The sequence below is a fragment of the Jaculus jaculus genome, chromosome 12, assembly GCF_020740685.1.
Source record: "Jaculus jaculus isolate mJacJac1 chromosome 12, mJacJac1.mat.Y.cur, whole genome shotgun sequence".
NCBI lineage: Eukaryota > Metazoa > Chordata > Mammalia > Rodentia > Dipodidae > Jaculus > Jaculus jaculus.
In genome coordinates, this window is record NC_059113.1 from 107,266,021 (window position 1) to 107,290,185 (window position 24,165).

The 24,165-nt window shown below is 44.5% G+C and overlaps 1 protein-coding gene across 1 annotated transcript; it reads left to right on the forward strand.

The window, feature by feature from the left end:
- Nucleotides 1-1,478: 1,478 nt before the first annotated feature.
- On the forward strand, nt 1,479-22,477 carry Cpa3 (carboxypeptidase A3). Its single transcript, XM_045131325.1, has 11 exons — nt 1,479-1,546; nt 1,675-1,750; nt 3,038-3,162; nt 7,700-7,802; nt 7,906-8,007; nt 10,433-10,534; nt 13,189-13,299; nt 14,568-14,658; nt 15,705-15,907; nt 17,409-17,493; nt 21,946-22,477. The coding sequence occupies exons 1-11, from the start codon at nt 1,479-1,481 to the stop codon at nt 22,128-22,130; spliced, it is 1,251 nt and encodes a 416-aa protein (XP_044987260.1). The 3' UTR covers nt 22,131-22,477.
- Nucleotides 22,478-24,165: the final 1,688 nt, after the last annotated feature.

Here is a 24,165-nt window from a genome sequence, read left to right on the forward strand (position 1 = left end):
GGCACATGCTTTTGAAGTTCATTTGCAGTGGTTAGAGGCCCTGGTGCTCTCTCTCTCTTGCTCTCCCTCTCTCTTTCTCTCTCTCTCTCTTTCTCTCTCTCTCATCAATAAATTAAATAAGATAAAAAATAAAGATCTTTTCTTAAAGCTGAAAATAGGGCCAGGCATGGTAATACACAGTTTTAATTCCAGCCTTCAGGAGGCAGAGATAGAGGAATATCCTTGGGCTACACAGTGAGTTCCAGATGATCTTGGGCTAGAGTGAGACCCTTCCTTGAAAAACAAAATAGCAAAGCGCTAAAAATAGAAATACCATATGATCCAGCTATGCCACTCCTAGGCTTATGCCCAATTTTCATGAATTCTGTGTTCATTACAGAGATATTTATGCATACACTGCTGCTTTATTCACAATATCGAGGAAATGGAATCAACCTAGATGTTCATCAATGGATGACTGGATAATGAACATGAAGTTTTATTCAGCTGTAAAGAAAAAAAATAGTGGATGAAACTGGAAACTATTATATTTGTATGAGGTCACTTGGGTCCAAAAAGACAAACAACATCCCATATTCTGTCATGTCCTCCCCACCAAGTGCTATTAATTTTTAAATTTTTTGTTGTTATTTTTATTTATTTATTTGAGAGTGACAGAGAGAGAAAGAGACAGAGAGAGATAGAGAGAATGGGCACGCCAGGGCCTCCAACCACTGCAAACGAACTCCAGATGCGTGCACCCCCTTGTGCATCTGGCTAATGTGGGTCCTGGGGAATCGAGCCTTGAACCAGGATCCTTAGGCTTCACAGGCAAGTGCTTAACCGCTAAGCCATCTCTCCAGCCCCCTCCCATACTTTTTTTATTAACTTTTTATACAAGGGGAGTTTGTTTGCAGTGGCTGGAGGCCCTAGGGTGCCCATTATTTCTTTCTCTCTCTCTCCCTCTCTCTGTTTCTCTCTCACTCTCACTGTCTACCTCTTTCTCTCTCAAATAAATAAATAAGATATATTTAAAAAAAGAAAACCTAAAAACCACAAAAAGAGAGTCCTTGTGGAGAAAATACCTGGTTTCTTAATTGAATCTCTGCCCCACCTTCAAAACATGAAATGCCTGAATTGGTTCTTTGCATTGTCCAACACAAGCTCTCTGTGGGTTAGTGCTTTAGAAAAAACAGAGCCATCCAAATCCAGCTCTGCCAACGTGTCCACCCCGGCTCCGCCATCAGCTTAGTGGCTCAGGTCAATTTCCCCTCCACCCTTTCTTTGGTAAAATGGGTATTTCCTGCTACAAAAAGATAGGTCCACAGCATGAGCCTGCTGGTCTTCTTCCTGCCCCCACTCCTGGCGGCCCCCCACAACTGAAGAGACCAGAGGAGGGGGAACAGTTGAACCCTCAGAACCCAAAGGAAATCAGCTGCCCAGTGAGATAAGCGCCGAGGTACAAAGCCAGCGACAGCATCCCGGGGCAGCCAAGGACCATGTGGCCGGCGCTGCCTGTGAGTTTGATCGCCACCACCCTGGCCCTGGCTCCCGTCCGCTTCGACAGGTGACCGCGCCTTCTGCGCTCCATTCCCAGGGGAGGACAGCTGGGGAAGGTTTCTTGACAGCGCCTTCTTTCTTCTTGTTGCTGATTTTTGTTGTTATCCTTCTTCTTCTTCTTGCGTCTACGTGAAGGGAGAAGGTGTTCCGCGTGAGGCCCCAAGATGACAAACAAGCAAACATCGTGAAGGACTTGGCCAAGAGCAATGAGGTAAAATGCGTGCAGGGGTATTTTATCTTATCTCTCTGTCCTCTGAAAGCTGCTCCTTTCATGTCAGTGACCACGGCGCTTCTTACAACTGCCAGTCATGAGAGAATGGCAAGGACGGCTGGGATAATTCAGCCAGTTGATTTTTGTTTCCTCGGAACATCATTTTGTCTTTCTCCTCCAAAGCTTTGCCCACAACGGTCTCCTCCGGGTAAAAGTGCCCAGCACGCGGACGTGCCTGACGCTCCCCCGCGGTGCCCTGCCCTCCGAGCTGGCACCGTCCAGCCTCCACACGCCCACTCTGATCTCTGTTGGCACCACTTCTGTTCATGCAGAAGCTGAAACATCAGAGAGCTGGCAGACACCAAGATGTGACATTTTCCAAGAGAGGTGCACTTTTTCTTAAAGGGGTTCTTGAATGCAGATCAGTCCTTTAAACCCCAGCAGGTCAAAGTAACCGTCTTGATATTAGTTACTCAGCTGCTCTTGCCCATGGGACCCACGTCCTCGCCCTCCCGCACATCACTCCCCGTTCACCAGCAGATTTACAATGTCAACATCCTAACTTTAACCCCTTTAAATCAGCGGAACTAGAGGCAGAAGAAGGCAAATGAAGCGACTGAGATTGCATTCCAGAGTTGAGCAGAGACGCAGCGCGCCGTCCCTTCCGGCTGCCCACACTCTTCTCTCCAACTCCAAGCCAAGTTCAGCTGATTCTAATTCCTAACCGCTCCGCACAGCCACACTGTCATTTCCTCTTTCTGCCACTGTCGTTGTGCACCCTACCTCTTATCTGCTCACATTCACTGGTTTTCACTGGTCTCCAGAGTCCACAGAGACATCTGGTTGGGGGGAGGGTGGTGAGCCTTCCAGATTCCAGAGTTCACAGAGATATCTGTTTGGGGAAAGGAAGCCAGATATCTAATGCAAAAACCCAATTAGAGTCAGATGCTAAGGCTAAATCAATTATAAAATAATTCTATGCAACTCCAAAGTGATAGAAGCAAAGAGAAATTACCCAAAAGAAACCAGCCTCTTTTGGGCATTGATAAATACAATATCCTAAAAATAGTAGTTAGCACAAAAGGTGTCCTTTCCACCCCTGAGAGTCAACAGTTCCTAAACACATTTGCACAAATCTCACTAGGTTATCACAAGAAGAATCCATACCTCAGTTACACTGAGCCACCAATTCCCTCCACAGTGTGTGTATAATACATAGTCATTTTTAAATAGATGTGTATCTGGTTATCAAATAAATTGTGACTGATAGTGAACTGCTGTCTGCAGCTTGACTTCTGGTACCCAGATGCCACCCACCATGTCGCCACCAACATGACAGTGGATTTCCGAGCTAGTGAGAAGGAATCGCAGTCCATCCAGTCTGCCTTGGAACAAAGTAACGTGCACTTCGAGTAAGTCCTTTGCAAATATCCATGTGCTTAATCTTGGTACATTGAAGTGTTGAGGAAAATGTTCCAAAGAAATGAGATTTGAATTAGACCCCTCCCAAAAGAACAAAAAAAAAAAAAACCCAAAACTTAAACTCCATGTTTAAGATAAAGTTCACAGTTTCTTCCAAACTACTGATGCATGCGTGTGGAGGTGACAGGGTATTATACTTCACTTTCCGTCTTATATTTGCTCTCATCTGCATTAATGAAATGACGGTCATGTCCATCTTCCGTGTCCATAAGCAGAAAGCCTGCTGTGAGCAGGCAGGGACAATTACCCATCGTGAGCACTGATGGGCCATCATCCCGGAGCTCATGAGCTACCAGCACCGTGTTCTTGCATTTGACTTCTCCGGATACATAAAAGGGGGCAAAACCAAGTCATAGATGTGGCAATGTAAAAATATGTAATAAATAAATAACTCTTTATGAGAGAAATTTTACCTCGGGGTAGAGAAACAAAACAAAAGCAAAGCCATAGAGTGAGGTTTAAATCAGCAAAGAGACTTAAACAGCCACAGTGACAGAGGTGAGTCATCCCGGCCCCTCAGAAAAATAAGAGGAAATTAAAATTGATTGTGCCACAACCCTGGGCTGTACAGAGCCTAAGCCCTGGGGCGGGGCATGTGGGAGCAAGGAAGGCGCCTTGCAATGAGTGAGAATTGCAAATCAATGCATAATTTAGGACATAAAATGTGTTTGTATACTTTCAAACTACAACATATGAGGAATGTCAGCAATCTTGGGAGTGCATTTATAAAATACCTATTTCTAATTTTAATGGGACCACTTATAAAAGCATAGAAAAGCACATATAAACATATTAATCAAAAATAGGGAGCTGCAGAGATGGCTCAGTGTTTAAAGGTGCTTGCTTGCAAAGGCTGATGGCCTGGGTTCAATGCCTCAGTGCCATGTAAAGCCGATGTGCAAGGTGGCACATGCATCTGGAATTTGTTTGCAGTGGGAAGAGGCCTTGGCACACCAGTTCCCTCTCTCCCTTTCTCTCTCTCTCTCTCTACCCACTTCTTTCTCTCTGTGTCTCTAAATAAAATAGTCAAATGTCTATAAAAACTTTATGCACAAGCCTCTAAGCAAGAAGGTGGATCCAGCCTGAGGGCTGAACCCAGAGGCGTCACCCTCAAGAAGAGGCATTGTCATATAACATTTCTGACGAGGACGCTAGAGACAGATGTGGCAGCTTCCAGATACCAGCTCCCACATTTTAATAACTGGGGACTATCTCAGAGATAGGTTTCGCTTCTGTAGAAACGGGAGTGATAATGACTCATCCCGCCACGGTGACAATGTTGACACGATGAGATGAAATACCAACCTGAGCTCTGGGCCTGGCGCTACAGAAGGGCTCAAAAAATCAGCCAATCAGTTTTACTAAGTCTCCAGGGATACATATGTACCCTGTATTTAGGATTGGAATTTTTTTTCTAACACAGTAAACAAATCTGGGAAATAATATTTGAGGGAAAGTGATTTGGTTTGGTTCCATATACTTAAGGCTGACTCTGGTGCAGGGAAGGGCTCGTGGAAATAACATCTGGCCCTACTTGTAATTTCCAGCCTTGGGCCTAGCAGTGCATGTTAGCAACACCCAGACGCCATTCTGATGCCTCAAGGCAGCTACGTTTGTAGAAAGGTTATATTTGTTTTTGTTTGTTTGTTTTTTCGGTTACCATCACAAAAGCTAAATTGCTACTTGCAAACAGGACTAGTTAATACTGCTTGATGGTGTGAATAAAGCCTCTGGGAGCATAAAATCTCTCATTTCCCCTGTTCTTACAGTGGTAAGGCAGGAAAAAAAAGGCATGTGCATTCTTTAGAGCTTAAAGCAATTCATTGTATCTGTAACGGCCACTCAAAGTTCAGTTTCGGATCTCCTCGGCCTCCTGGGAGTCTCTGCACAACGTGCCCTGCCTGATTCCAAAGTCGCTGTTTCACATCCGCCTTCTCAGAAAGCCAAGACACTTAAAGCAAAGCAAAGGAAGGGCTGGTGGTTAATCTGTTTGCCTACAAAGCCCAATGACCCAGGTTCGAGTCCCCAGTGCTCACAGAAAGCCAGATGCACAAAGTGGTACATGCATCTGAAGCTCATTTGCAGCAGCTAGAGGCTCTGGCAGGCCCATTCTCTTCATTTATTCATTCCCTCTCTCTCTCTCTATCTCTCTCTCTCCTTGCAAATAAATAAATGCCAAGGACATAGTGAGTCGGAGACCATGTACGTGATGCTGTGTTTGCCAGTGCTGTTAGGAGAATCCGTTTTGATAGCAATGTCTGGTCCTAGGTGCTAAATAAACGACTGCGGAGGGGGACCCACACTCTGTCTCACACCAGAACGCAGCGGTCACGTGATCTGCAGGAAGAAACCGCGTAGAGAGGAGCTCACAGAGTCTCCACACTTCCTCATAAGAAAGGGGGCGGTTCAGCTCAGGCCCCACATCCCGGCTCGTGACTTGTCAGCTCAGCCCCAATCAGAAGCTACAAATGATCCCAGTTTAGGTCTCTAGGTGGGCTTTACCTTCTCCTGCCTTATCATGGTCAAGAGCTCATCTCTTCTCTTCATTCTTTTTCTTAAAAAGATTTTATTTTTAATTATTTATTTTATTATTAGAGACAGAGAGAGTGAGGATGGCCATGCCAGGGCCACTAGCCACTGCAAACGAACTCCAGACACATACACCACCATGTGCATCTGGCTTACATGGGACCTGGAGAATTGAACCTGGAGAATCTTTAGGCTTCACAGGCATGCATCTTTACCACTAAGCCATCTCTCCAGCCCCTCATTCTCTTTTTATTTAGTTAATTTACTTATTTATTTATCTGAGAGGGGAGAAAGAGAAAGAGAGAGAATGGGCCAGGGCATCCACTCACTCCAAACAAACTCAAGTTAGGGTCTCACTCTAGCCCAGGATGACCTGGAAATCACTGTGTAATCTCAGGCTGGCCTCGAACTCACAGTGATCCTCCTACTTCTGCTTGCCGAGTGCTGGGATTGAAGGCATTGCGCCACCACACCCAGCCAAAAATATATTTTTTAAAAAGGAGCAGGGTTAGAGAGATTGCTTAGTGGTTAAGACACTTGCCTGCAAAGCCTAAGAACTTATGTTTGAATCTCCAGGTCCCACATAAGCCAGATGCACAGTGACATAAGCATGCAATGTTATATATGCACACAAGGGGGAGCACACATCTGGAGTTCATTTGCAACCACTAAAGGCCCTGACACACCCATTCTCTCCTTCTTTCTCTTTCTCTTTCCCTCTCCCTCTCCCTCTCCCTCTCCCTCTCCCTCCCTCCCTCCCTCCCTCCCTCCCTCCCTCCCTCCCTCCCTCCCTCCCTCTCTCTCTCTCTCTCTCTCTCTCTCTCTCTCTCTCACACACACACACACACACACACACACACAAATATTTTTTAAAAATCCATTGTTACTGGGTGCAGTGACACATACCTTTAATCCCAGCACTTGGAAGACTGAGGTAGGAGGATCGCCATGAGTTCAAGGCCAGCCCGAAACTACATAGTGAATTCCAGGTCACCCTGGGCTAGAGCGAGACCCTACCTCAAAAAAAAAAAATCCATTCTTACAAATGTTGTATGCATATAAAAGTGTGTATTTTGAGTAGCGTAGGTAGCATGATCACAGTATGATATAAACCAGATGTATCTATTATGTTAGCATCTATTATAAAGTTAAAACAATATGAAAAATTAATTTTAACAATATTTATTTATTCATTTATTGAGAGAAAGGCAGAGAAAGAGTGAATATGGACACAGCAGGGCCTTCTGCCACTGCAAACGAACTCCAGACATATGTGCCACTTTGTGCATCTAGCTTTACATGGGTCCTGGGCAACACAACACAGGCCATTAGGCTTTGCAAGCAAGCTCCTTTAGCTTCCGTAGCCCAGCAGTACATTTTAATCTAGTAAAATATATCAAAAGTGTAGTTACTTGAGGACATAACCAATAGAAAACTTATTATAAGATATTTGACAGAATTTTATAGCTAACTCTTGAAAATCTCCACTATAAGTGCTAGATAGGAACTTGAGACACCATGCTGGATGGCCTGGCGCCAGACACCTGCGGAGATCAGAAACCACTCACGGGGCACATGTGAAGGTTAGAATAGAATGAAGAAGAAACGGAACAGACTTGATGACAGATTAAAAAGGAAAAAAAAAAGTTTTCCTCTCTCTGAAAGTGAAAGATAACTTTTTCTTTCTCGTGATAAAATGTTCATGATCAGGGCTGGGAGATGGCTTAGTGGTTAAGTCACTTGCCTGCAAAGCCAAAGGACCCCAGTTCGATTCCCCAGTACCCACATAAGCCAGATACATGAGGTGGCACATGTGTCTGTAGCTCATTTTGTGGTGGCTGGAGGCTCTGGTGCATCCATCTCTCTCTCTCTCAAATAAATAAAATGTTTTTAAAGTTCATGATTAAATGTGCATTTTATCATTCCCCTGTCAAACAGAATCCTGATACATGACCTACAGGAAGAGGTAGAGAAACAGTTTGATGTTGAGGACGATGCCCCGGGCAGGCACAGTTATGCAAAGTACAATGACTGGGGCAAGGTACAGTACACATATACTCACTACTTTTTAAAGTAACCTTGTTCACTTACTGTGATATAATTTTCCTTTATTCTAATTCCTCAAATCTGATTTTACTCTTAAGATTGTAGCTTGGACTGAGAAAATGGTGAAAAAATGTCCTGAAATGGTGTCTCGGATTCAAATTGGATCTACAGTTGAAAATAACCCATTGTATATTCTCAAGGTAAACATAGATTAAGGACCGTCTGTTATTTTTGTCACTTAAAAACGCAAACTTGAGCTTCACAGATAGCTTAGGGGTTGAGGTACTTCCCTGCAAAGCCTAAGGATCCGGATTTGACTCTCCAGAACCCACGTAAGCCAGATGCACATGGTGGTGCATGCGTCTGGAGTTCTTCTGCAGTGGCTAGAGGTTCTGGCTGCTCATTCTCTTCTCTCTCTCTCTCTCTCTCTCTCTCTCTCTCATAAATAAACAATAAATAAATAATTTTTTAAATATATATAAACTTAAACATATTGTGACATAGGTAGGCTAATTTTGGGACAGAAAAAGGTTTTGTCTTTCAAATATTTAAGCTCTAGACATCAATTCAAGAAAAAGAAGTAATGAGTGCTTTTTGGTGGGACCAAGAAAGATGGTGAACAGAGGTCAGAATGCATCGTGAGCAAACCAAGCCAAAATGCTCACTGCCCAACCAAATCATGACAGTTGCCAGCCCTGGTATGGAAATGCCCCCCGCCCCCACCATTAAAATTCACTGAAACTGAGAACGAATGCCACGCAGAGGGAACTAAGTGCCACGCATGAGCAGGGCCCCAGAGCAGGACTCAGCCCGTGTTAACTTAATGAAGCTTGATTGCCGCGTGAGCCAACAATCAAAACGATCATCATTCAGCCGCTGGTAAGTTTTTGGAGCTTCAGAGATTCTGCTCCCTGGAGCACCCTGTTAATAACTGGGGAGTCATCTTTAGCCGGAATCTCCATCCATTCAGTGCCTCCAGCCACCCAAAGCTAATCGGAACTCACTTCAAAATGACAGCACTTCAAGAAGCTCGCAGAGCCTCCTCCCCAGCCCCAACAGCACACAGGCTTCGCTATGGGCTAAACGCCCGAGGCTGTAAAGTAACCGTGAAGACATGAAATGGAAGTGACACACAGTGTTGTCAGTAGAGTGAGAGAGACAATGTATTATCTGATTGATGTGGGTTTGTTTGGTTTTTTGTTTTGTTTTGTTTTGTTTGTTTTTTTGACATGGGTTTTGCTGACCACATATCCCAGGCTGGCCTCAAGCTCACAAACCCTTGGATGACAAGTTTGCAGGCGGCACCATGCTGAAGAAAAGATTATAGGGTTCTTTTTTCCAAACCCTAAAGGCAGGTCTGACCCTAGGAAAATATGTTGTAAAAAATACAATGCAGGAGGGCTGAAGAGATGGCTTAGCACTTAAGGTGTTTGCCTACAAAGCCAAAGGATCCCAGTTCAAGTCTCCAGGACCCACGTAAGCCAGAGGCACAAGGGGGCGCACGTGTCTGGAGCTCATTTACAGTAGCAGGAGGCCCTGGTGCACCCATTCTCTCTCCCTCTCCCTCTCTCTCTCTCTTTCTCTCTCTCTCTCATAAATAAATAAAGTAAAAAATATATTTAAAAATATTTTTAAACACAATGTAAGAGATTGTTAATTATGTATGACAGTGTGATAGTTAATATTTGATTTTCAGCTTGAAAGACTCTAGAAGTGCCTATGAGACAAACCTGTGGGCGTGTCTGTTGGGGAGTTTCTAGATTAAAAGTGCAGTGTTGGGCTGGAGAGATGGCTTAGCAGTTAAGCGCTTGCCTGTGAAGCCTAAGGACCCCGGTTCGAGGCTCGGTTCCCCAGGTCCCACGTTAGCCAGATGCACAAGGGGGCGCACGCGTCTGGAGTTCGTTTGCAGAGGCTGGAAGCCCTGGCGCGCCCATTCCCTTTCTATCTGTCTCTTTCTCTCCCTCTCTCTCTGTCACTCTCAAATAAAGAAACAAAAATGACAAAAAAAATATTTTTTTTTAAATTTTTTATTTATTTATTTGAGAGCGACAGACACAGAGAGAAAGACAGATAGAGGGAGAGAGAGAGAATGGGCGCGCCACGGCTTCCAGCCTCTGCAAACGAACTCCAGACGCGTGCGCCCCCTTGTGCATCTGGCTAACGTGGGACCTGGGGAACCGAGCCTCGAACCGGGGTCCTTAGGCTTCACAGGCAAGCGCTTAACCGCTAAGCCATCTCTCCAGCCCAAAAAAATATTTTTAAAAAAGTGCAGTGTTTTTCCATGGGCCACGGTCCTGAGCGGAAGGAAAAGGAGGCAGCAAGTGGACGTCCGGCATCTCCCGCCACTTCCTGCTGCCAGTGCAATGCGGAGCAGATGCCGAGGGGCCGTGGAGACCCCTCAGACCGCAAGCGCCAGCAGCCCCTTCCTTCTTTAAGCGGCTCCTGTCGGGCTTTTTCTTCCAGCAGCAAGCAAAGTCACAAGCAGGGCAATCGGCCTGCCCGCGTCCTCCCCGCTGCAGAAACGGGATTGCAGCGCAAGGGCAGCGGGCAGGAGCCGTGCTGGGAGCGAGGGGCTGGATGCTGGAGGCTGCGCGCCCGTGCGGGAGCCTCGATGTGTCTTTACAGGTGGGGAAGCGCGCGGGGAGGCAGAAGGCCATCTTCATGGACTGCGGCATCCACGCCCGGGAGTGGGTGTCCCCAGCCTTCTGCCAGTGGTTCGTCTATCAGGTGAGTGGGTCAGAACACTGACAGGTCTCGTCCCTACACCTTAGCAATGGGCAACGTCCCTTACCCAGGAACTAGAGCAGTCCCTATTTAGCGCGGCAGGGCATAGATGGCCTAGGTTTTATTCATATCACAGTTTTTATTAAATTACCTCTTCCAGGTCAGTGTGACCTAGAGCAAGACCCAACCTTGAAAAACAAACAAACAAACAAAAAAAAAAAAAAACCTCTTCCTTCAGACTTCTTAAACTCCAGCTGAGAGTTTACAAAAGGAAAAGGAATTTTGGCTGCAATGGGATTTTTTTTTTTACAAGTATGCAAATCTAATCACCATCTTGATGATATAAACTGCAAGCTTGACCTTTCTTTAATAAGCCCAAAGCACAGACCACTAGCTTGGTGTACATATCCCATGGCCTGTGCATAACTTGGAAAGCTGTCCCACTTGAATCTCCTTTCCCAGTGAGCAATAGCTCATTTTCTAAAAACTCAAGCCCAGTTTGTATCTTGTTGCCTCTCACGCTGTTGCTAGTGTACGCTGACTGCTGCTATCATTGGGCTTTATTTTCCCACCAACTGTTGCACAGAACGCTCTGGAATATGCCCGGCTAGTTAATGGTGGCTGGGCTGTGACTGTGTGCAGCGGGAAAGAAGAACGGTCAAGCCCTCCCCTTTTCATCAACCCATTAAGGAACACGCGTCACAAGAAATCTCTTCCATTCAGACATGGTTGCGTATGTCTCTGGCACTCAGGAGGCTGAGGCAGGAGGATTCCAAGTGTGAGGGCACCCTAGGCTACATAGTGAGACTTTGTCTCAAAAAGAAAAAGTGGGGAGGAGTGGAGAGATGGTTCAGCAGTTGAGGCACTTGTCTGCAAAGCCTAACAATCAGGGCTCAGTTCCCCAGTACCCACACCCACATAAAGCCAAATGCACAGAGTGGCCTGTGCATCTGGAGTTTATGTGCAGTGGCTAGAGGCCCTGGCACGTCCATACTCTCTCTCTCTCTCTCTCTCTCTCTCTCTCTCTCTCTCTCTGTGTGTGTGTGTGTGTGTGTGTGTGTGTGTGTGTGTCCTTGCAAATAAATGATTTAAAAACTGTTTTTAGAGCCAGGTGTGGTGGCACATGCCTTTAATCCCAGCACTTGGGAAGCAGAGGTAGGAGGATCACCATGAGTTCAAGGCCACCCTGAGACTGCATAGTGAATTCCAGGTCAGCCTGGACCAGAGTGAGACCCTACCTCAAGAAGAAAGAAAGAAAGAAAGAAAGAAAGAAAGAAAGAAAGAAAGAAAGAAAGAAAGGAAGGAAGGAAGGAAGGAAGGAAGGAAGGAAGGAAGGAAGGAAGGAAGGAAGGAAGGAAGGAAGGAAGGAAGGAAGGGAGAGAGAAAGGAAGGAAGGAAGGAAAGAAGGAAGGGAAAGGAAAAAAAGAAAAAGAAAGAAAGAAAAACTGTTTTTAAAAAAGTCTTGACACCAATAGAGGAATTTTCCAAGACTGTGAGACTCTTGAGAACATTGATTGTCACCAAAAACTCAGTTAATTCAAGAAAGTTCTACCAGATAATCGAAAAACATTGATTGACCACTCTCGGAGTTCATGAGATTTTGGTGTTTATGTTACCAGTGGTGCTGGGGATTAAACCCGGGGCCTCATGATTCATGCGAGACAAGCGCACAGCAATGACAGAAATTCTTATTAATAAGAAATTACCTCCATGTGGGACCTCTAGCCACGTGGATGCCTTTCCTTGGCTCTACTTCCTCACTAAATATAACCATTGGATACAAAGAAATTACCCAGGACTGGGGGATGGCTCAGTGGATAAAGAAATTGTTGTGTAAGCGTGAAAACCTGAGTCCCGACCCCCAGCCCCCCATCAAGGCTGGGCGCCATGGCAAGCTTGTGTGATCCCGTGTGACAGCAAGATGGGAGGTGGGAACAGCAGGACTCCCGGGTGCTCGAGAACACGCACACACATACGTGCACACACGAATTTTCCTAGATTGGGGTGTGGCTCCAGGATGCAGCATATGTTTAATGTGGACAGAGCCACTGGTTAAAGCCTCAGGGCCAAAAAAGAGAAATAAGAATTATTTCCTTTAGTACTATTTAAAAATGTTTTGTGAATCCTGTCCAATAGTTCCTTATTGCCCTGCTTATAGATTCAACGTATATTTACTTTTCTGGGTGGGGAGTTGAGGTAGGGTCTCGCTCTGGCCCAGTCTCAGGCTGGCCCGGGACCTTCAGCGTCCTCCCTCCCACCACTGCCTCCCTGCTGCTGGGATTAAAGGCGTGCGCCACCATGCCTGGCTCAATCGTAATTTAAATGAGATGTGCAGGAAAGAATTCATAAGGCAAATGGCATTGATAATTTCCACTGGGTCTTTATCCTTCCTGTGTAATCTCTTTGTCATGCTAAGTTTTCATAATTATGTGATCCTGTAAAGAATGCTCATTCAGTTAATGTCACAGGCCTGAATAAACAAGGTCCTTTCCTGTAATCTATATGGATCACTTGTTTTTGTGTAGGTTGGGGAAAATATATTTAAAACCATTTGACACTGGACAAAGAACAGTAATTATAACCGTCAGAACCACAGCTTTTCATGGGATAATTCAACTTCATACCAACAGCTTGATTTTCTTTTCCCTACCCTACAGGCAACAAAAAGTTATGGAAAAAATAAAATTATGACCAAGCTCTTGGACCAAATGAATTTTTACATCCTACCCGTGTTCAACGTAGATGGATACATTTGGTCATGGACGCAGGTACTGCTCTGGATGTTTTCGTTTGCATTTAAATCACATCTATCACTCTCCAGCTTTCATGCACGTTGCTGCTCATTAAGTTTAAGGAGTGGCTAACTAGTTGATTCCAATTCATAATATTGGGGCTTTTTTCTTTTCTTTACTTTTCTTTTTTTTATTTTATTTTTTTGGTTTTTTGAGGTAGAGTCTCACTCTAGCCCAAGTTGACCTGAAATTCACTATGTAGTCTCAGGGTGGCTTCGAATTCACAGTGATCCTCCTACCTCTGCCTCCCGAGTGCTAGGATTAAAGGCGTGCACCACCACGCCCTGCAGAATATTTTTAAACATTTCAATTTCAGAGGATTGACGAAGGCAAAACTTGACACCAAAATGGAAGAGGCGCTACTTGCAAGGGAGAAGGGGCTGAGTGGAGCTGGAGGGAGAACAAAAGCGGGCGGTCAGAGGGGACGGTGACCAGGGTACACTGTGTCCATGCATGGAGGTTGTCAAAGAAAAAAAAAAAACTTCTAATTCAGGGCTGGAGAAGATGGCTTAGTGGTTAAGGCATTTGCCTGAAAAGCCAAAGAACCCCAGTTCAATTCCCCAGGACCCACATAAGCCAGATGCACAAGGAGTTCATTTGCAGTGGCTGGAGGCTCTGGTGCACGCATTCTCTCTCTCTCCCTCTTTCTCTCTCAAATAAATAAAATAAAACAAAATAAAATAAAATAAAATAAAATTTCTAATTCAAGTTCAGATCGTCAACAATTTTTTCCTGATTACATTGATGTCCTTGAAATAATAATAATAATTTTGTAGCTTTCTGAGGCTACTAATTGTTATTATATTTTTAAATACTTGTATTTATTATAGAGAAGGAAAGAGAGAGTGAAGGCACACGGGCGTCTCTTGCCACTGCAAGTAAATTCCAGACTCATGTGCCATCTTATGTGTGGGTACTGCGGAAACAGACCCACTCTAGCAGGATTTGCATGCAAACACCTTTAACCACTCGGCCATCTTCACGGTCCCCAATTGTCATTTTCTAATGCCAAGAACTAATCAACAAGTTTTAAATAATTTCATAATTGACATCAAGGCCCAAGAACATTAGTATTAAAATCCACACTGTTGCAAAAATAGAAATTAAAATGAAACAATATTTCCTTTATAGTAGAGAAGATCAAATTAATTAGACCTCATGCAAATAAAGTTGTAGACGCTTGCAGAGAGAAACTGAAGACCGCAAGCATAGTGCGCGTAAACTTCCTTCTTCCCGCCTGACAGAACCGCATGTGGAGAAAGAATCGGTCCAGGAACCGAAATTCCACCTGCATTGGCACTGACCTCAACAGAAACTTCGATGTCTCCTGGAGCTGTGAGTAGCTGTTCTCCCAAGGAAATCGCTTGAGCATTTAGACGTTGAACAGAAATAATCCAGCTACTTATTTCAGTAAAAACAAATACTCCCTGAGTGAGTGCTAATTTTCTTACATGGTAAGTCAATACCACAGAGGGATCATGAATATTTTTCTAGGAAAGGAAATGGGAGAAAAGACGTTGTTTATCAAGTCATCTCTTATTGAACATATCTAGCTACAAAGAAAGAAAGAAGGAAGGAGGGAGGGAGGGAGGGAGGGAGGGAGGGAGGGAGGAAGGAAGGAGAGAGAGAGAAGACAGAAAAGAAAGAAAGAAAGAGAGAGAGAGAAAGAGAGAAAGAAGGAAGGGAGGAAAGCACAAACCAGGCACAAAATTATCAGATAATGTGAAGAGAGACCTCGGGTCCCTTCTCTTCCTGGTCTGATTAAAGTTGAGAAATTCCACCCCTGGTTACAATCACCAAGTAATCCTCCAGATGCTTGGTGAAGAGAAACACGTGGGGCAGAGAAAAGAGCAGTGCAAACGCCCAAGGGGCTGCAGTCCGGCTGAGGCCGGCTCCACCAGAGGCCAGCATGGGGACCACACAGCAGTGACTTGCGGGGAGATTCTGCTCCTGCCCCACAGCATCTCTTCTTCACCTCATTTGGTTAAAAAAAAAAAAAATCAACTCGCTTTTTTTTAACCCTATTGCATAATGGATCTGCTCACTGCATAGCGGATATGATAAGGACTTATTCCATAGTGAACATACCCGTGGCAGCAGAGGCTGGGAGAGGGCACCGGGCACCTGTCCCCAGCAAGCCAGCGCCGGGGGTGCCCTGGAGCTGGTACCCACGAGCTGCTGAGCCCTGGGGGGCTGCTGGTGTGCTTTTCCTGTCTGAGAATCAGGGAGGTCAACCAGGGGAAGACTGTTTCCGCAGACTTAGTCTGTTGGACATGCGTACATGGCTCGAGGGACAAAGTCTCAGGAGACCCCGAGAGGCCAGGAGCCGTGAGCCCGTGGTGGGCAGCGAGCTAATGGTAATCTCCGCCCCGTGTGCGCAGCTTCCCCCAACACCAACAACCCGTGCCTGGAGACGTACCGCGGCCCTGCCCCAGAGTCCGAGAAGGAGACCAGAGCAGTCACGGCCTTCATTCGAAGCCACCTGAAGTCCATCAGGGCTTACATCACCTTCCACTCGTACTCCCAGATGCTGCTGTACCCCTATGGCTACACGCCCAGGCTGCCCCCCAACCACGAGGACCTGGTACAGGGGAGCGGCCGCGGTGGGCGGGGAGGTGGCTCAGCGGTTAGGGGTCTGAGCTGGGCAGTGACTCCCTCTCTGTCCTTCGTTAGTGTGGCTGGTGTTGAAGGAATTTCACTGTTTCTGCTGTTTGTTTGACGACTGATTGATTGATAGGCTGATTGATTATACAGGCTCTCACTATGCAGCCCCAGTTGGCCTTGAACTCACTGTTCAAACTGGCCTTAAATCCACTATCCTCCTGCCCCAGCCTCTCAGGTGTTGGGATGGTAACTGCATCACCTCATCCAGCTATCTCTTTCTTTTCATTTTTTTTGGTTTTTGGTTTTTCGAGGTAGGGTCTCGCTCTAGCCCAGGCTGACCTGGAATTCACTATGTAGTCTCAGGGTGGCCTCAAACTCATGGTGATCCTCCTACCTCTGCCTCCCAAGTGCTGGGATTGAAGGCGTGAGCCACCACACCTGGCTAAGCTATCATATTTTTAATACCAGAATAAAGAACTAATGAAGTTTGCCTTGAAGTTAAAATCGTGGTTTTTAGAGTAAGTTTTATCGATAAAGGTAAACAGATGGTGAAATCTTGCAATGTGATTCTCAGAAAAGCCCAGGAGAAAGAAATGACTAAGCTCATAGTGGTGCTTAGGACTTGCCGTGGCCACACAGCTGTTTATAACCAAGTCCCTCCGAGACTCAGACCCACGCGTGTAAACTGTGCGGGCGCAGCAATGCAGTTTCAACCCACTCTTGGGACAAAGATAGCACACGACAAGTCCACTGTGACTAACTGAAAACTCTTACACAACTAAATAAATTTAGAAAAACACATTAGTATTTAGTAATGTACATTATACACATACACTAAAACTACTTTTTGGAGGTCAACTGTGTTAATGACTGTACTCCATTAACATTCATTCCATTAGTCATACCAACACAAAAGTCCATTTAAGATGACAAAATGCCAGCCAGGAGAAGAAACCCTAATATAACAGAAGTACTCCTAAAAGGAGTCAACCATGCTGGGAATGTAGCTTAATGGTAGAGCACTTGCCCAGCATTTACAATGCCCTAGTTGAGATCCCCCAGTACCACACACAAAGAGAGAGAGAGAGGGAAGGAGCTAATAAAAAAGATGTTTTTAAGTCATTTACTTTTCTTCTCTTAACGTAAATAGACAGAGTTCTGTGTCAACATGGGACCTAGCATAACGAAAGGAATGAGAAACATAGGATCAAATGGTAAACTGACTGGAAGGAATAAATATTCTGAAGCCAAAAAGTCGGAAAGAAAGGAGAGAGGAAGGAGAGCACACTGTTATTACATGACTGTGTGTGATTGATTGTGCATTCATGATGACAACCTATCTTATTGAAAATGTGTCTCTCCTTACTGCTTAGCTGATTTTGATCTTCAAGGGCAACATAACGTATCAAATTGGTCTTCGACCCCTAGTAAATATATTCATGTGAGCTAACCCACGGTTCTGCTCTAACTGCCCTTTCCAGGCCAAGGTTGGAAGGATTGCCACTGAAGCTCTGTCAACTAGATATGAAACACGCTATGTTTATGGCCCAATAGCATCAACAATATGTAAGTTTTTTCTATCATTTACTGAAGCCTTGTCCCCACGTTTTAAAAAATATATTTGCAAGCAGAGAGAGAGAGAGAGAGAGAAGGAGAGAATGGGTGTGCCAGGGTCTCCAGTCACTGCAAACAAAATCCCAGATATGTGCACCCCTTGCTGCATCTGACTTTATGTGGGTAACGGGGAACTGAACCCGGGTTGTTAGGCTTTGCAGGCAAGTGCCTGAACCACTGAGCAATCTTTCCAGCCCCTCCCCTGCTTTTTATATAAATGTCAAGAAACACTATGGTGGCACATGCCTTTAATCCCAGCACTTGGGAGGCAGGGGTAGGAGGATCACCATGAGTTAAAGGCCAGCCTGAGACTACATTGTGAATTCCAAGTCAGCCGAGGCTAGAGCGAGACCCTACCTTGAAAAAAAAAAAATGTTATTTGAGGGCTGAAGAGATGGCTTAGTAGTTATGGTGCTTGTCTGCGAAGCCTAAGGACCCAGGTTCAATTCCTCAGGACCCACATAAACCAGAAGCACAACGTGGTGCATACGTCTGGAGTTCATTTGCAATGGCTAGAGGTCCTTGTGTATCCATTTTCTCTCTCTCTCTCTCTCTCTCTCTCTCTCTCTCTCTCTCTATATATATATATATATATATATATATATATATATCTCTATCTCTATCTCTCTCATATGTGTGTGTGTGTGTGTGTAATATGAATCTCTCTGAAATAAATTAAAATATGTTAAAAAGGGAAAAAAGTTATTTGAATTGATAGAAACCAGGTAGCTTAGTAAGTAAGATATATCTGTGAGTCACGTGAGCTAAAAAGTTTACTTCCGAGTTATTTACTGAGTCTTCTCCTCATATTTCTCCTCCATTTCCTCTTATGCCAGAATTACTCCATCTGCTCCTGGCTGTTGGCCCCGAACTCTTTTCGCCCCTCATTTTGAAAGGGAAAATGTGAAGACCCATAGTTCCTGACACCCAGTTGCTATGTCCTAAGAGACGTTCTCACTGGGATTATATTAAGTGGCAGCAGAAGGGGAGAGTAAATATTTTAATTTGTGTTCATGTATCTCCGGCATCAGCACTTGCTTAATATATTCTCATAAGTGTAGATATAAGTCAGGTTATTACACTTAATGCATTTAATACTTCACTTTATTAGCATATGCTAATTATAGAAATGAGTTTCACATGGACATGTCTCTCCATCCGTACTTCTTCCTGAGTCGACTACAGAACAGCAAAGGGTGAGCAGTGCGTTGCCATGGCTACTAGTGTGGGCTCAGGGATGCACAGCCTGGGTTTGAATCCTCACTCAACTATCTGCTGGTGCTGTGTCTTCCATCAAGTGGCTTCATTGTGCTTTACAAAAAAGCACAATGGGGACTGGAGAGAAGCCTTAGTGGCTAAGGCACTTGACTGCAATGCCAAAGGACCCAGGTTTAATTCCCCAGGACTCACTTAAACCAGATGCACAAGGTAGCACATGCATCTGGAGTTCGTTTGCAGTGGCTAGAGGCCCTGGTGCACCCATTCTCCCTCCCCCACCTCTCTCTTTCAAATAAATTTTAATAGATTTTTAGGTGACTGGAGAGATGGCTTACCAGTTAAGGCACTTACCTATGAAGCCTAAAGACCCAGATTCAATTTCCCAGTACCCACATAAGCCAGATGGAGTTTGTTTGCAGAGGCTGGAGGCCCTGGCGTGCTAAAGCTCTCTTTGTCTGCCTCTTTCTCTCTCTCAAATAAATAAATAAAAATTTGAAAAAGATTTTTTAAAAGTATAGTGGGATAGGAGTTCATTAAATGACTTGCACATGCATAAACACTTAAAAGGGTATCTGGTATTTAGCCAAATTATTGTTGCTATACTTTCTAAATTTACACATATACCTTAGTAAATACACATGGAGATAAGTTAAAGTCTAAATAGCATGAGCAGCAAATTAAGTTCTATATGAATGTGTTTCATTTTACAAATTTAAGGCCTAGAAGAGGCAAGAAATGATAACATAGAGAAAATGTATGGCACTCAATAAATCACATAATTATTAAAATCACAAATTGCTTATATTCTCAGTCACTGCTGCTAATGAGAAATTTCACATAATGTAAATCTTCCAGAATGGAATAACCATGCCCTTGAACCCTTTGGGATGATAGAGAATTAATTTGACCTCATTGATTTAATGTCTAGCATATTCTGCATTATCATTCCAAACATAATTTCTGATCTCTAGTCTAATGAACTCTTCTCTTCATGTGTTTTCCTTTTAGCAACTTAAATCTGACTAGCTTAAAATGAAACATCTTTTCAAACAAGAAGGAAATAATAACAAAATTATAGTTCAAAAACCAAGAGTAATAGATTAAATTCAAAAACCAAGAGTAATAGATTAAGAATAGATAAATAACAGATTAAAAAAAGATGGATAAATAGATGATAGATTACACAGATGCATACATGATGTATATATAATGTAATAATTTCTATCCTCATGATTGAATCAAAATTATAATTTGTTAGACATGGTGGCACATGCCTTTAATACCAGCTCTTGGGAGGCAGAGGTAGGAGGATTGCAGTGAGTTCAAGGCCACCCTGAGACTACATAGTGAATTCCAGGTCAGCCTGGGCTAGAGCGAGACCCTACCTCAAAAAAAAAAAAAGTTATAATTTGCCACATGTGGTGGCACATGCCTTTAATGCCAACACATGAGAGGCTGAGATGAGGAACAATGTGAGTTCAAGGCCAGCCTACTGTCATCCTGGGTTAGAGCGAGACACTATCTCAAAAACCCTTTGGGCTGGAGAGATGGCTTAGCGGTTAAGCGCTTGCCTGTGAAGCCTAAGGACCCCGGTTCGAGGCTCGGTTCCCCAGGTCCCACGTTAGCCAGATGCACAAGGGGGCGCACGTGTCTGGAGTTTGTCTGCAGAGGCTGGAAGCCCTGGCGTGCCCATTCTCTCTCTCTCCCTCTACCTGTCTTTCTCTCTGTGTCTGTCGCTCTCAAATAAATAAATAATAATAATTTTTTTAAAAAAAAAAACCCTTAGATATAGATATATTCCTTAGTAAGATACCTGGGCTGCTTGCACTTGATCAGGACACTTCCCCCTGCTGCAATGTGAGCCCAGGGAATAAGCTCAATCTAGGCCTGAGTAGCCAACATGCAATGAGTTCATGTGATACAAAAGCAGAAGGTAGGACTGTGCCGGGGGGGGACAGAAGCAAGAGGGGAAAGCGGTGGAGGAGGGAGAGGAAGGAAACAAGAGTGTAATGACATATATGGATTAAAATGCCATGATGACGACGTGGCCTGGGCACTCGTGACCTCACAGTGGCTAGCACTGCCTACACAAGACCTGCGTGCGAGGAGAGGGAAAATGATAACATTAAACTAGAAGAGAGATGGGCTGGAGGGATGGCTCAGCGGTTAAGGCACTTGCCTGCAAAGCCAAAGGACCCAGGCTCGATTCTCCAGGACCCACGTAAGCCAGATGCATAAGGTGGCGCATATGTCTGGAATTCATTTGCAGTGGCTGCAGGCGCTGGCATACCCATTCTTTCTTTCTCTATCTGCCTCTCACCCTCTCTCCCTCTCTTTCTCCTTCTTTCTCTCTGAAATAAATAAATAAGTAAATAAATAAAAATATTTTTAAAAATAGAAGAGAGATAGTTGAAAAGAAGAAGGGAATCAGTGGAGGGGGTATTCAGGAGGGGAAAGAGCAGCTGTTGGGAGCGACTATGGCCATACTGCATTGTCTGTAAGTACGGAAGTGGTCACTAAAACTTTTTTAAAAGGGGCTGGAGAGATGGCTCAGTGTGGTTAAGGCACTTGCCTGCAAAGCCTAACAACCTTGGCTCAGTTCCCCAGGGCCCTCATAAAGCCAGATGCACAAAGTGGAGCATGCATCTGGAGTTTGTTTGCAGTGGCTGGAAGCCTTAGAGTGCCCATTCTGTCTGTCCGTCTCTCTTCTATTTCTCTCTGCTTGCAAATAAACAAAGAAAGTATTTTAAGCTTAAAAGTAATAATAAAATGCCATAATGAAAACCACTTGTGTGCTACTTTAAATGTCAATAAAACAGAAAGGAAAAGAATTTGTTTAGTGCAATACATATTTAATGTGTATGGTGTATTACAAATTCCTGATAATGTTTTACTCTGCACCCTACATGATTCAGGCTAAGCTCTCTTTACTGCAATTTACTGTATGCACACTTATTTTATTGCAAATTATATGTAAGTGATTTTCATGTCAAAAAAAAAAAAAACTAAACCAGGTGTGGTGGCACACACCTTTAATCACAGCACTTGGGAGACAGAGGTAGGAGAATCACAGTGAGTTCGAAGCCACCCTGAGACTCCATAGTGAATTCCAGGCCAGCCTGGGCTAGAGTGAGACCCTAAATGAGATGCGTCTCTAATGAACTATTTACTGCTTCTGTTTTGTAGACCCAACGTCAGGCTCTTCCTTGGACTGGGCTTATGACCTGGGCATCAAACACACCTTCGCCTTCGAGCTCCGTGATAAAGGCAAGTTCGGTTTTCTTCTTCCGGAATCCCGTATCAAGCCAACCTGCAGAGAGACCATGCTGGCTGTCAAGTTCATTGCCAAGTATATCCTTAAGCATACTTAACACACTGCCCTCGGTTTGGTGAACCATCTGTGTGTGTGCCTGTCACCAGACAGTCGCTCTTCCACCACCCCTGGGTGATGCCTTCACCCCCACCCTGAACACGCCCTTCTGTGGCTGTCTGTGCGGACTTCTCGCCCCTCCCCCTCCCCTGCAGCACCTTCACCCAGTAGCTGTAAGTGACACCTTTTACGGCTTTGCTCCTCTATAAGTGAAATGTGAACCTAGCAGAAAGCATTACTTTGAAAAATGATAGGCAGTGGGGCATAAGAAATATGAACATCTTCAGTTTCTCCAGAATCTGACTAACTTCATCATTTCATGTGCATATATAAGAAATAAATAAAATGTACCCCATTACGTCACAAATGTGCCTTCTATTTTTGATAAGCTATATTCTCAGCCTTTTCTCTAGTAACAATAATTTATATTCAGTCAGTTTTTCAAGCTGTTAATTTGCCTTTCAAGCTCTTTTTTTTTTTTTCTGATAGAAGTAAACATTATTTGGGCTGGAGAGATGGCTTAGCGGTTAAGCGCTTGCCTGTGAAGCCTAGGGACCTCGGTTCGAGGCTCGGTTCCCCAGGTCCCACGTTAGCCAGATGCACAAGGGGGCGCACGCGTCTGGAGTTCGTTTGCAGAGGCTGGAAGCCCTGGCGCGCCCATTCTCTCTCTCTCCCTCTATCTGTCTTTCTCTCTGTGTCTGTCGCTCTCAAATAAATAAATAAAAATAAAAAAAAAAGAAGTAAACATTATTTGTATCTTCAAAATAGCAGAAGATATCCTACAGGAAATAAAATGACTCAGACAGATGAATCTCAGAGCTTTAAACAAGTCAATCCAGTTTTCATCCCTACAATGTATGCTAAATTCAAAATAGCTTAATTTAATCTGAAATCTCCACAGAGGACCATTTGCCAGAACGTGTCTTGGCAAGTCCCGGCACAGCCAGGACAGCCAGATCCGCTGGGCTCTGGCCCACCCAGTTACCTTTACACTCCCTGTCAATGTCTCTCTAATCCTGTGGTTTAAGATGTGACAAAATCCTTTCTCACCGATACTGATCCCTGAAGGCTTGCTCAAGAGACAACACTGGCAGTATCTGTATGGCAGAATTCCAGAACACAGTTGCCTACCCCAAGGCTGTCCAGAATTTTAGAGGCAAGTAGAGTTCCTTAACTTCCCATGAATTTCTGCAAACACTCTGGATGCAAGTTCTGAGAGACCTGAAAGGTCCTAAGAAACAAAGTTAATGAACGACCAGGGACAGTTATCATGAGCCCTGACGGGACCTGTGAAAGGAAGGGAGCCCTCAACCCTCCAGGTGATGAATGTTCCAGGAAGTAGGTAAAGTTTTCCCATGTAAAACTGTCAAGGAGGAGTGAATGGAATCATATTTTTAATATTTTATTTAGTTTTTAATTAGCTTATTTTGTTATTTGAGAGAGACAAAAAGAGGACAATAGAGAGAATGGGCGCACCAGGGCCTCCAGCCACTGCAAACGAACTCCAAACACATGTGCCCCCTTGGGCCTCTGGTTCACATGAGTGCTGGGGAATGGAACCGGGGTGCTCAGTCTTCACAGGCAGGAGCCTTAACCAGCCCGAATGAAATTATTTTACAAGGAGAGAAGGAAGGGGGCAGAGCCAAGAAAGTTTAAAAAAAAAAAAAAGACTGTTCTGTGAAAATGGATCTATACCTAAACATTTAGAATTCCAAACAGGTTTCACACTGTGGGAATGTAAATTTGTTCCACTAAACGGGCCACAACTGAGAAAGGATTGAAATGTTCTGTGAACTAAAATCCACATAAACATCTCTAATCCCACTGGACGCTGTAAGTGGAAGAGGTGAGAGAACCTCCATAGTCTCATAGCCCCCCACTGGTAAGCTCATACAAGACTCAGTTTGACCTAAGTCCTCCTTGAGCTACTGCCCTCATGGAACAGTTTTTGCGTTGAAGCCAGAGACTTGCACATGCGAGGCAGGCATGCCACCACCTGCCGTTGAGCCACGTCCCCAGTCACCCATCTGGATGCT